This window comes from Phodopus roborovskii, unplaced genomic scaffold (genome assembly GCF_943737965.1).
Source record: "Phodopus roborovskii unplaced genomic scaffold, PHOROB, whole genome shotgun sequence".
In the NCBI taxonomy this organism is placed as follows: domain Eukaryota; kingdom Metazoa; phylum Chordata; class Mammalia; order Rodentia; family Cricetidae; genus Phodopus; species Phodopus roborovskii.
This window is the reverse complement of record NW_026126470.1, coordinates 3,267,495-3,280,577: the sequence shown is the minus strand read 5'-3', so window position 1 is coordinate 3,280,577 and position 13,083 is coordinate 3,267,495. Positions and strand designations below refer to the sequence as shown.

At 36.3% G+C, this 13,083-nt stretch overlaps 1 protein-coding gene across 1 annotated transcript in view; it reads left to right on the top strand.

Moving 5' to 3' along the window:
* Epha6 (EPH receptor A6) overlaps positions 1-12,670 on the top strand; it is a 769,688-nt gene extending 757,018 nt beyond the window's left edge. The window contains exons 17-18 of the mRNA XM_051191720.1: positions 9,809-9,958; positions 11,741-12,670. Of these exons, the coding sequence (XP_051047677.1) occupies positions 9,809-9,958; positions 11,741-11,855 (265 nt within the window). The 3' untranslated portion in view covers positions 11,856-12,670. The remainder of the gene's footprint in view (positions 1-9,808; positions 9,959-11,740) is intronic.
* The last annotated feature ends 413 nt before the right edge of the window (positions 12,671-13,083 follow it).

Below are 13,083 nucleotides of genomic sequence, written 5' to 3'. Positions count from 1 at the left end.
TTTCTTTTTTTGCACAGTGGGTGGTATACTTGCTAAGAGAAGAAGAGAAGTAAGTTTTGGAGACTAAATGAGATTTTTGGGGGCATTCTGAGTCAGAGATGCCTGTGGGACAATCAAGTGGAAATTCCTAGGTGCATAGTTCTAGGTTGAATTTGAGGTAAAAGATCTGGGCTATGGAGCTAGGGAGATGGCTCAGTAGTTGAGAGTGCATACTATTGTCGAGTGAGTTTCCAGTTCCTACCCAGGACTGCTCAAAACTGCCTGTATTATGGACTCCAGGATACATGACCCTTTCTGGCCTCCATAAGTCCTACACTCATATATACATACCCTCCTGTAGACACTTGTGCATAACATAATTGCCTTTTTTTTCAAATGTATAGGCTAAAGGTGTACATTTGAAACTGGCAGCAAATAGATTATAACTGAAAGCATTAACATACTTAGATAACCTATGAAGAAAATAAAGACTGCAAATAAACAGAGAAAAAGAACATCAAGAGTCAAGACATGATCCCTCCCCTTCTCCCCCACCCTACCCCCCCACAAAAAAAAAAAAAAAAACAATAACCAAAGGAGACTGAAAAACAAAAGCCAGACTGCTAATCAGGAGACATGGATGAAGACTCACAATAAAAGCCCAAGGAGAAGCCTGTTTCAAGGAATGTGATACCCAAGCCTTCACAAAACTTCAGTAAACACAGAGTGGAGTGTTAGCTGGATTTAGTAGTGAGGCACACAGGTTTGTGAGCAGCCACAAAGGGACAAGCTTTTGTATAAAATTTATGAGACAATAAAGAGGGAGTAGAAAGTCAAAATAAAGATCAATAGATAGTAAAAACCTGTCTCCAATAGGCAAGATAAGTAGAGAAAATGTTTCTTGATTATTTTTTTGTTCTCATATTTTCTTTAAAATACAGTATTCATGATTGAGAGAACATCATAATGGAAACATACCACAAAATAAGTTCTACCTTCATGGAAGAGGACTCATATCACATCTCTAAAGCTAAATCATTTCCTCAGGACTTTCAGTAACTCAGTGTTAACAGACTTAATGGTGGCCTTAGCAAAGGTATCTAACTGGCATAGTCACCATTTTTAATTGACTGCATTTTAAGACTGTGAATAACCATATTATTTATAAAATACTCAGGAAGAATCTCAAATCAGAAAATGACCAAAAACTGGGGTGGGGGGAGATACATAGGTCAAGGCAGACGCGGGGTCCTGATTGATGGCCAGAGATCCACGATGAAGAGACTGTCATGCTCCAAGAGCCACACCACGCACAGGCCAGAAGCTGCATCCCTCATATAAAGTTGTCAGCTTGGTTCAATTCCAAAATCTAATCTCTCTGAAACAAATGGAAATTTTTTTGTGAGTGATTTTTCTCTCCTTGTTTATGACAGAGGCACATGAACTTTTTGTTTTAATATATTTTTGCTTGAGAAACAAAATGAACAAGAGTTCCCGGGGTAGTATCTGCCTGAAACTGCTCTTTATTCATATTATCACAAGGGCCAGGATTGGATTTCCCTGTCTTCTCACTGGCACCGTATTCCCACCGCCCTCCACACGTTGTTTCTAATCCCAGAGAACTGAGACACTTTATTGTAATGAGATGGCCTGGTTGGTTTTGTGCTTATAAAAGGGTGACAAGTACCTCCACATGAGAAACCCCTCCATCTCCCAAGTTCTGAGAGCGCATGCCTGTCCCAGATTAATGTTGGATTAAGGAAACATGACCATCAATCTTTGTGACAGAGTGCCTCTCAAACATGCCAGCTGGAGAGATGGCTTGCTACATAGGACTACTTGCTCTGCAAACACGAGTGTTACTCTGAGTTTGAATCCCTAGCACCCACATTAAAAGAAGAAGAAGAAGAAGAAGAAGAAGAAGAAGAAGAAGAAGAAGAAGAAGAAGAAGAAGAAGAAGAAGAAGAAGCTGATCATGATTGTGTGTGCCTACATCCCCAGCATCAGAAGTAGAGATAATAGAAGCTCAAGAGCTTGCTGGCCAGTCAGCCAGCCAAACCAAAATAGCAAGCTTCCAATTCAGTGAGAAATATTGTCTCAACGATGTAGGGCAGAAAATGAAAGATTTGGTGTCCTGCTCTAGCTTCTGCATAACCACATGCATGCAGTACACACAGGCACACACATGCGCTAAAGAGCCTGAGAGGACAGTGAGTGCACAGCTACTCACCATTAAACTCTCCTTTACTCCAGTGTCCCCAAACTCCAGGTTGCTCTCATTTCTACACCAACACAAGCATTGTTCTTTCATTGACAACATTCCCATGGATTTTATTCCACCCTAATTGTCTTTGTCTGAAGAATTCACCTAAGAAACTTTTACTCTTTGTCTTGGCAAGGGTAATAAGTGGGGTGGGGAGGATTAAGGTGACTAAAGAGAATAGAGAAGGTTATGGAACCCATAGTTTAATATTTTTGTGCTAGCAAATTAGAAATTTCATGAATCACATTGGTAGCCTTTCCTTGTAAGCACCTGAGTGTTTCTGCAGGAGAGACATTGATCCACTCACTACTGGGAAGAGCAGTTTTCACTCTTCTGCTGACATCCCTTGGCCTGATACTTCCCCACAGGCATATTCTGTTGGGAGCTGTGGAGCTCTACAGCTCCCAACACACTATTTTAAAAGGTGTACAGACATAAATGAGGCCATGGTGGTTTATGTATGAATGTCCTTAAATTCAGCTAACTGCTAAATATTTTCAAAATTACCATCTTGATGGAGGCAAGCAACATTCCATAAATGCAGCATCAATGGACCCTCATTAATCACTTTACAATTCTTTCCTCTCCAAGAGTCATTTGTAGTTGTCACATGGTACACAATCCTCGGTAGAATAGGAGTGGCTTGAGATCAAGGTTATGTGTAGTAGAGCATTTGAAGCAATGCCTCACTATACTTCTGTTCCTTCCCTCTATTCGGCCTCGCTCCCACAACTCTCAGGGTCAACCTTGCAGTTCCTGATTCCAAGTAGGGATAATCCTATAGAGTCCAGGACTGTATCTGGCTACCTGAAGTTTAATTATACAAAGTGGCCTGATTACCACGTACTGTCCTTTCACTAAGTCCTATCTACCTTCCCTACCCTACCACATCTCCCTACACATTCATTCTCCATCCTTTTCAGTACTCCTGGATTTGGTGTCTGCTAAGCATACTAGATTGCAGTCAGCTAGCTGTAATTTTTTTTTTTTTTTGACGACACTACAGTACAATTGAGAAATGACATTCCTACGGCTTAGTGTATATAACTCAGTGGCAGAATCCTTGCTTGCCATTAGCAAGTCCCTTCCTTCAATGCCTAGTATTGCAAAAAGAAAAAAGAGGAGGAGTAAGAGTAGGTAGTAGGGAGAGAAAATAACATTTCCAATTCTGTTCCAGGCCCACTGCAAGTCACTGGCAAACAATTTTGTGCTTTTTAAACATCATTTCAAAGATGGTATCTGGTGATATGCAGCAATTGCTTGGATGGATGATACTGGCCCATAATAGTCAATGGGCTCATTCATCATGTTCTGCTAAAGCAAGGGCACATTGTAAATATTTTCAATATTCACTGGTCATGTTTAGGGATCCTGTAAATGTGTAGTTCTTAGTAACTTCAACAGCTGTCTTCCTGGACACACACAAGGATATGGTTGTATGTTTAAGCACTTGGTTTCTAGTGAATGAGGAAGGTAGGAAAATAATCACATCATCACTGTAATGCTTTTTCTCCAGAAAACCATGAGAAACCTAAGACCAAATAACACTATCATCTTATGTTCAGTTAATAGTTTTCAACAATATACAATTTTCCATCAATTTTCAAAAGATTTCTCACAGTACTGACTAGGTAATAGATTATCAACATCCACAAAATTGTTTATGTCCCTAAACAAGCATGGACAATGTGTTTTGTTTTGATGTTTGCTGCTGGTATTGCATTGATGTTTTGTCATGCAGAAATAAGTGCCGGTCAAACCTATGCATAAATTGTACAGTAATCAGCTTTGTGGAAGGAAGAGAGAATATGAAGCATTGGTCAGAAAGTGTGGGGGCTACCTGCCCACTAGAAAATCTAAACCGAATGGGCTACACTACTAGCATAAGACAGTTACAATACTGACTATTACTGTGATAATATTGATAGCATATCCTGTGTTATAAACAATGACAACTAGTGCCACTGTGTGCTAGTGTCTACTGGGTACTGCCATTGCTTTTCTTTAATCATCACTGCTGATGTTCCTGTGGCTCAGATAAGGAAGGAAAGGGAGACTCAAGAAGGTTGTTTGTCAAAGAAAATAATATTGCAAGAAGAAATCATTAGATTAGTAACAAGGTTCATTGACTCCCAAGTCCATATTCACTTAGACTGTGCAGCACAGAATAACAGAAAAACTCCAGATGTTTCTCAGCCCTGCACATTTTTTGGTTTTTCCAGTTAGATTTTCTTTGTACTAAATAAGACTTCATAGATGAAGTTTATTAAAAGCCTTTTAAAATATTTGGTGTAGCACAGCCTCTCACTTTATTTATTTATTTTTACTGAGAAAATACAAAGTTGTAGAACATATGCCCTCCCTCATAGAGATAAATAGTTATGTACGCCTTAAGCATCCTCCTGCAATGTGTAGCCTCTTGAAGAACACTGTCTGAAAACATATATAGCTATACATATCTTATACACTATAATAGATGAGGGAAATATGGCAATAGAATTACATCCTTAGGCATTTATGTAGGTTTCATTTTCTGGTGCCACACACACACACACACGTTGCTTCTTTCTTCCTGAAATGGCAGATATTACATCACTTATCTCAGATGCTGCACTGCTTGCTACCCGTGTTTGTGGAGTGGTGGGAATTGATCCCACGATGCTATAATGATAGCCACTGTCAGTGCATTGTAGCTGCATATGATATGATGCTTCTTTCCACTCTGCATTATTTCCTCACGAAAGAACCTTTCTTTGAGATCCAGTGACCTATTTTTCTCTTTTTAGGGACCATGTGCTGGCCACTCAGAATTCTGAGAGATTATTTTAAAAGTATGGCTCCTGCCATATACTTATCTTTCCCCTTGTGCATATCTATAATTTAATCATTATTCCTACATGTTTCACCAGTTATCATTCTTATTATACATAGCAAATAATCTGGACAATTATAAATGGAGGAATTACTGAATGAAGTCTGACAAAAAGTAATGCCTCCACAGTTAAAATTCACACTGCAAATAATATTCACTAACTATCCATTAGCATTAAATAAAGGCAAGATACGTGTTCTTAAGCATTTAACACTTCAGGATATTTTGAGTCAAATCATGCTTTAACTTTAGTCTCAAAATTATTTTGTTAGTCTGTGATCAAGTTAAATAACAGGCTTCATTGAAAAGAATGCAATGTAAAATCTTGAAAATTTGAAAAAATGCAAAGTAAAATTTTCTTTCAATGACTGGATGGGCAATGTACGTATCCTAATGTTGATATATGAATTAACCAAATGTAGAGATGAATAGCCATTGAATCATGTGAAAGTGGTGATATTCCTTAATGCTGAGAGCTCAGGTGTGAGCTGCTACATCCAGCTTACAGTATATACTTCTAAGATGTGAGCTTCTGGCTAGGCTATGAAAACGTTTCAGGTGAGCAACTCTACTAATCACCAAAGACCAGAAATTTCCACACTCTCAGCAAAAAAAAAAGAAAGAAAGAAAGAAAGAAAGAAAGAAAGAAAGAAAGAAAGAAAAAGAAAAATAAACTGAATTTATCACTGTACAGGTTTGATAAGAAAAGGCATTTATTGTTTATTTGGCAATGTTCTAGAGAATTCATCTGAGGATGATAGTGACCAACTCTGAAATCCAGGATATAGCAGCATAGTTTCAACTTCAGTATAAGATAAAGTGGAATCAAAATTACCACACAGCCACTGTGAACAAATGTGGGGCCCCTGATCTTACTAAATCAAGGGCTGCTGCAGGAAAGGCCAGAGAATTAACAAGGTTACTAATGTGAAAGCAGGAAAGGAAATTATGACATTGCAAGATTTGGGGAGCAAATGTGAATGCTTTTCAATGGGAGAATATGCCATCTCTGTGTTTGTTCTTCCCATCAGTTTTCAGTATAAATAACATAAAATTAGCAAATCACATTTCTACTTACCAGTTGCATAAAATTGTGAAATCCCAAGTTACTCCAGTGTCATCCCAGTGCATAGAAAGAAACTCATCCGACCCTCCCTGTGCATCAAGAAGAAGATGAACTAGGTGTTGAGGTACATGTCTACAAACCTAGAACTCTAGATGCTGGGGCAGGAGGATCAAGAGTCTGAGGCCAGGCTGCACTACTTCAAACAAATAAATGAGAACAAACAAAATAAGAAAGGCATAAGAGTGTGAATGAAATGCCAATTCAACTTGTTTTTTATTCTGTTCCATTTTAGCAAAATTCTCTAACAAGTAATTCCATTTATTAAAGCCATGATGTTCTAAAATGAGACATTCACTTTTTTAACCAATGGTAGTCAAAACGGCTGTCCTAATATTTTCAGAGTTAGTTGTGAAGTACAGCAGTATTTCCTACAAGATATGCTATAGACACTGACTAAATAATTCAAGAAAATTATGCAGAAGCTATTTTGAATTGTCTTACTTATTCAGAGTGCATGCTCGACAATTGGAGATTCTAAGGAATGCTGTCATTCAAAAATCTAGCTAAATCTATTTGCCACAATGGTTCTTATTTAGTATTTCATATATGGATTTTTTGGGTTTCTCTGTATTGCTTTGGAGCCTGTCCTGGAACTCGCTCTGTAGACCAGGCTGGCCACAAACTCACAGAGATCTGCCAGCCTCTGCCTCCCGAGTGCTGGGATTAAAGGCTGTGCCACCACCACATATGAATTTTTATTTGGCTATATTTATTAACATATATACAGCTAAAAACTTGGAAGAAACATTGTAACAATCCAGAATGTCAAAGATGATATAATAGCTTTCTGAATTTTGGATATGACTCATTTCTGTTTTGTGTAAAACTGTGAGTCATTCTGAAATTAACCAGAATGAAGCAACCCACAGTTAAATAGCCTTATCATTATGGTTTAGCTTCCACAATAGGAATTAGAGAAATATACTAGAACTGAATAGTTTTTTAAAAGTAAAATCACCATTAAAGGAAACCATACTCAATATAGAGTACAGTGTACACAAACTACTATTACATACAAAAAACAAAAACATCTGGGTGTCTCCATTTACACCCATCTCTACTTTAAACTGGATCTCAGTTTAGAAAAAAGAGAGAAAAAAGAAATGTAGCAAAGAAAATATCCAAAGAAAGGAATCTCTTTAGCAAGGACTTGGTAACTACCTTTTCATCGTTAGATGGTGAAATAAGTATAACTTGTGCTCCTCCAAGACTTCAAATGAAAGATAAACGATTTAAGATTAATTTTGACTGTAAGTTGTCTTCAATTTTCACATTAGAACTTAATGCTTATCCCCATATGTTTTTTTCCAGAATGATACCAGTTAGATAGCATGTATAAAGCCAGAAATTCTTCCTTCAAACGGTTCTAGCCAAGTGATTTTGAATATTAGCAGATTCTAGTTCCAATTAAAATATTTATGACAAAAGCTTGATGAAATATTTAAAATATTGATATTCAAATTATGTCTACACATATTTTCCCTCATTTAAAATATATTAAGAGCAAAACAATTGGAAGTTGAACTAATTTTCGGTATCTAATAAAAATTTAAACATTTACTTATAGTAAGATCATTTTTCATTATTTAGTAAATATTGACTTGAATCAAAACATGAGCATATTTTTAAAGATCATTATTAGTCTACTAGTTAATGTAATTTTTATATGTTTAAATGGTACATTTATTGTAATGCATCAATTATTAAACAAACACTTTTCCTACCAAGTATTTTTATAAACATCAAAATATCCACATGCTCTAGTGTTGTTATATTTGGTGGCATGAACCTGGGAGAGTAAAGCTTAAAAATGAGGCAGACTGGAGTCTCGTGCAATAAGCAGTTTTATTCAAGGCATAGACAGTTTACATTCTGAAGGCATTCTGTGGGCTAAGAAAAGTCGTGTAAGCAAAGTTCGCTTGAGTCCAAGTTGTATGCAGTCACAAGGACAAGGTCGCATAAATTTAGGCAGTATGCAGTCAGGAGGACAACACATGCTTGGAAACTTCATTCTGAATGATAATGGATAAGATGATGGATGATCTGAAGTAACCCCACTCCTACTTACCACACCTGTGTTAAGTACAGTCCAAGAACAACCCATTACATGGAGGAACAGAGATTACAAAACTCTTGTGTTGTTTACTCCCAGCATCATTCATGAACTGTGTTCCAATATTCCTGTAAGAAGGATATTACAGTTTTTATTAGAATGATTTAAGCACAAAATCCCGGGTTATTTTACTATAATTTCTAAGATTAATTCCGTGTTACTCCTCCCAGCTTTTGCTAATATGCATGCACTCATACATATCTTTCCTAGCCTTTCGAAAGCAATGCCTTTATATTATTCCTGTGCTTAAACTATAAACATTCTCAGTTAGGATGGCTTTTGGATATATCTTAGAATTGAAAATGATTGAGATAATACTACTTTAGTATCTATCAGTACTATACTCCTTTACTTGTTAGCCCAAAGTTCATTGACGTTTGGTTTTATGCCTTCATAACTATGTTTTGAGCTACAATACCCATACATTATGCTTGGATATATGTAAATCCTACTTATGAAACTAAGTTCTATGACATCAGAAATTATTTTTAAATGAGACTATTGTTGAATATTTTAAAACATAATATGAAGTTTGATCAACAATTCATCATTAAAAGGAAATCCATCACAAGTGTGGGGCAGATAAAAGAACATGAATTCCTTTTTTGTTATTTGTTTTGTTGTTTTGTTTTTCAAGATTTTTTAAATTTATTTATTTATTTTACAACCTGGCTGCAGTTTCCCCTCCCCCCCCTCCTTCCAGTCCCTCCCTTCCAGTCCCTCTCTATCCCCACCTGCCAATCCACTCCTCCTCTGTTTCTGTTTAGGAATGGACAGGTTGCCATGGCTATCAACAAAACATGGCATATCAACTTGCAATAAGATTAAGTACCTGCCCATGTATTAAAGCTGGACAAGGTGACCCAGTATAAGGAGTAGGGTCCCAAAAACCTGTAAAAGAGTCAGAGACAGCTCCTGTTCCCACTGTTAGGAGTCCCTCCAGAGGACCAAGCTACACATTGATAGCATATATATGCAGAGTGCCTAGGTCAGTGTCATGCAGACATCCTAGTTGTCTGTTCAGTGTCTGTGAGAGCCCAGGATAATTGATTCTGTGAGTTTCCTTGTGGTGAAGGACATGGATTCCTAAGACGTCAGAAATGATAGTCATGAACAGCTGTTACTCTCCATACAGAGAGGGTGGGTAGACTAGGCTTCAAGTTTCAAAACAATTTCATGAAAGAAAAAAATAAAAAGGAGTATAGGAAAAAGGGGTTTTCTAAAAAATCTATCAAGTGTAATACCCATAGTTGCAAAAAGCAGAAAATGTCAAAAGAAATGGCTGATTGGAATTTTAAGTTTTTCTAGTTACTTGCTGAATAAGACAGAAAATTAGAGTTCATTAAAGACAGAGGATAAAAATATTAGACAGAAGAATATTGCCAAAGGAAAAAAATAAAAGTGACTAAGTCTGGTTTATCTGGCTTTTTAATGCTGTGTTTCATTTCCCTGTAGAATGCCAGAATCCCCTGGTGATGTTCCCGAATATCCATTGTTCGTCACAGTTGGTGACTGGTTGGATTCTATAAAGATGGGGCAATACAAGAGTAACTTCATGGCAGCAGGCTTTACAACATTTGATCTGATTTCAAGAATGAGCATCGAGTAAGTAGTCCTAGGCTTACTAGCCTAATTAGATATTCTGCTCATGAAATTTCACATTCGCATGTCCAATCGAGAATTCTTTTCCTAAGGCTAGTATGTGATTTCTGTCATTATCATTCCAGTGGAAGCTGAAGTTACACTTTCAACTACTCTTCCAAAAAATATATATTTAATTAAAAAATATCTTTGACATTGTTGTCAATGATTCCAAAATACATACTGACCCTGTTTACAACATAGACATTACATCAACATAGTGTTTGTTGCCTTGGTAAATTGTTATTCATATACACTAATAAAGCATAGTCACTTCCTACTATCTTCATCACATCAATCTACTTAAAGAGTTACTGCCATTTTAGAGATCCTTCTATGCACTATCATAATTAGACATCTTCCATTGTCTCAAAAATCATCCTTTGCCTACATCCAATAGAAACGTTCAAAATGTGGAGTAAAAATATAACACACAGAGCCGTATGAAAGTACCATTGTTTTAAGAGGGCAATGCACTTTCATATGGTTCAAAACAATGGCAGTTTTAAAATCAGATACTGGATTTTATTGATTCTTATGAATTATTTTTCATATATGCACAAATGAGTAAAAGATCTGTTCTCAATGTTAGGAATCCCTCTTGAGGGACTCCTATTCACAAATGTCACAAATTCCAGTGTCTTCCCCCCAAGTTTATGGGATAATCTATTAATAAAACAGTTGAAGTTCTGTGTGTACCCCCATTTCTATCACATTTCCTACCCCCTTCCCAAGGTCGTCACTGCTCTGTACTGTTTATTGTTCATTATATATTGTATTTACATATTTCATATCAATTTTAATATTCATATAGGAGGTTATGTATTGTCCCTGCTTTTTTCACCCAATATTTGAGATTCTTTTGTGTCTATGCCTATAAATCCAGTCCATCAATGTAGGCTTCTATCTGAGATTTTCTTTCTTTCTTTCTTTCTTTTTTTTTTTTTTTTTTTTTTTTTTTTTTTTGTTTTTTTTTTTTTTCAAGTCAGGGTTTCTTTGTGGCTTTGGAAGTTGTCATGGAACTGGCTCTGTAGACCAGGCTGGCCTCAAACTCAGGGAGATCCTCCTGCCTCTGCCTCCCAAATTCTGGAATTAAAGGCATACACCACCAACACCTGGCAATGTGAGATTTTCTTAATGTCTCAATGTTTACAAAATTGTATTAGTACAAGTACTTTTGCATGGTATGGTTTTTATATTCATTTTTGGGTACATATGAAGCACAGAAGTGCAGTTACTGTAGAGTTGTAGAATACATATATTTCCACTTTATTTCCTCAAAATTGCTAAATTTTTATGAATGTCTTTTTCATGTCCATATTATAACTCTACCCTATATGCTCTGAATTGTCTATAACTGTTGCAAATCTATATAATTACTTGAATTGTAGATAGCCTTATGCCTACAGAAATTTTTCTTTATACCATTAAATTTGGGATTACAGTATATTTTGTGGAACAAGGGGGAAAAATATAAAATATTTGCTATTCCTTTATACGACTACTTAACAACTAATCAACACTTTTTTTTGTCAAATGTGACTATATATATATATATATATATATATGTGTGTGTGTATATATATATATATATACATATATATATATATATTTAACATAGCTGAGTATTCATTTTCTCTGGCTTGTATTTATTAAATCTATATACTCAAAATCTCTCTGTGTTTCTCCTCCACGTCCCTTCCTGTCTGCCTCTCCTCCCTTCTCTCCATCTTCATACTCTCTCAGTGACATTAGACGAATTGGAGTCATCCTCATTGGACATCAGAGACGAATAGTCAGCAGCATACAGACTTTACGTTTACATATGATGCACATACAGGAGAAGGGATTTCATGTATGAAAGTACTATGAACACCTGTATTTTGTGCCTCAGCATTTCTACAAAGAAAGACATACCCTCTACGGCTCATTCTTCTGATTCTCCAGACATCCCTTCACAACCCACAGTCTCCTGCTCAGACTATGGCTGCACACCTTACGTTTATGCTTCCACCCTGGATTTCGATATCCTGCTACACAGGTCCTCTCTGAATAGCCTGCAAATGAAACTCCGGCCCACTGCAGATTATCACTAGATAATGATAACTAACTCAGCATGAATGTGTAACTTTGTATAGAAATGTTTGGGAAGTGCTCATGGACTTAACCTAAAGGAATTTGTCCAGGTGTGGCATCTTCAAAGATGTTTGTAGAGTTTGATGGTAGATAGAAAGAAATAGTTGACCATTCTTCCATGTTTTGTGATTGAGTAGCTTCCAACTTGACATGCTTCTTTTTCGATAGTTTTGCTCAACTCTACGGTTGTACTGTTGTTATATTTTTAATAACTGAACTGTTGGTGCCTGATGTTGTGACAACGGTTTGCAGAAATGATCAATGATTCCATGTAGTGCATTTGTGTCAGGTGTGACTATAGTATGAAGGGCATTGTTGGGGAGGGAGATGGACAAAATTACTGTGCTTTTAAATATTCTAAGGCTGGGTTTGTCTATATTTTTAAATTAACTTTATAGGGTCCTACACATTTCATAGTAGGTGGTTGTTTAGAGGCTTTTCCCCCTCTAATTTTTTACTAACTATACTGTATTTCTCTAGTATGTTACAAGAATCACCCTTGGAAAGACCAAGAGTGAGTCCATTGCTCTGATAGTTTTCACAGACTCATGGAGTAAACCTATGGCTGTTCCTTTGGATTCATCTTGATGAGTTTGAAAAACAGTTATCAAAGCATTGAGAAGGTTAATTGTTCACAATGAAACATTTTTAAATAAAATGTCTAACATAGTAGCCATAGACTAAATGAGAAATGATTTACTAAATTTAAGTGGCCCAAAGTAATAGTTGATTGATGACTGTGTATTTTCCAACTTTAAGAATTCCAATATTTCATTCACAAAAATAAGTTACATGAACACTCTGAGCTGTTTTCCACATCTTCTAAAAAATTAGTATGGATACCATAAACATGATATAAAAATATCTCACATTTAATCACATATATATGCATATATATGCATATATATATATAAAATGTGTAAACATTGCTCCATCATAGTATATAAAAATAA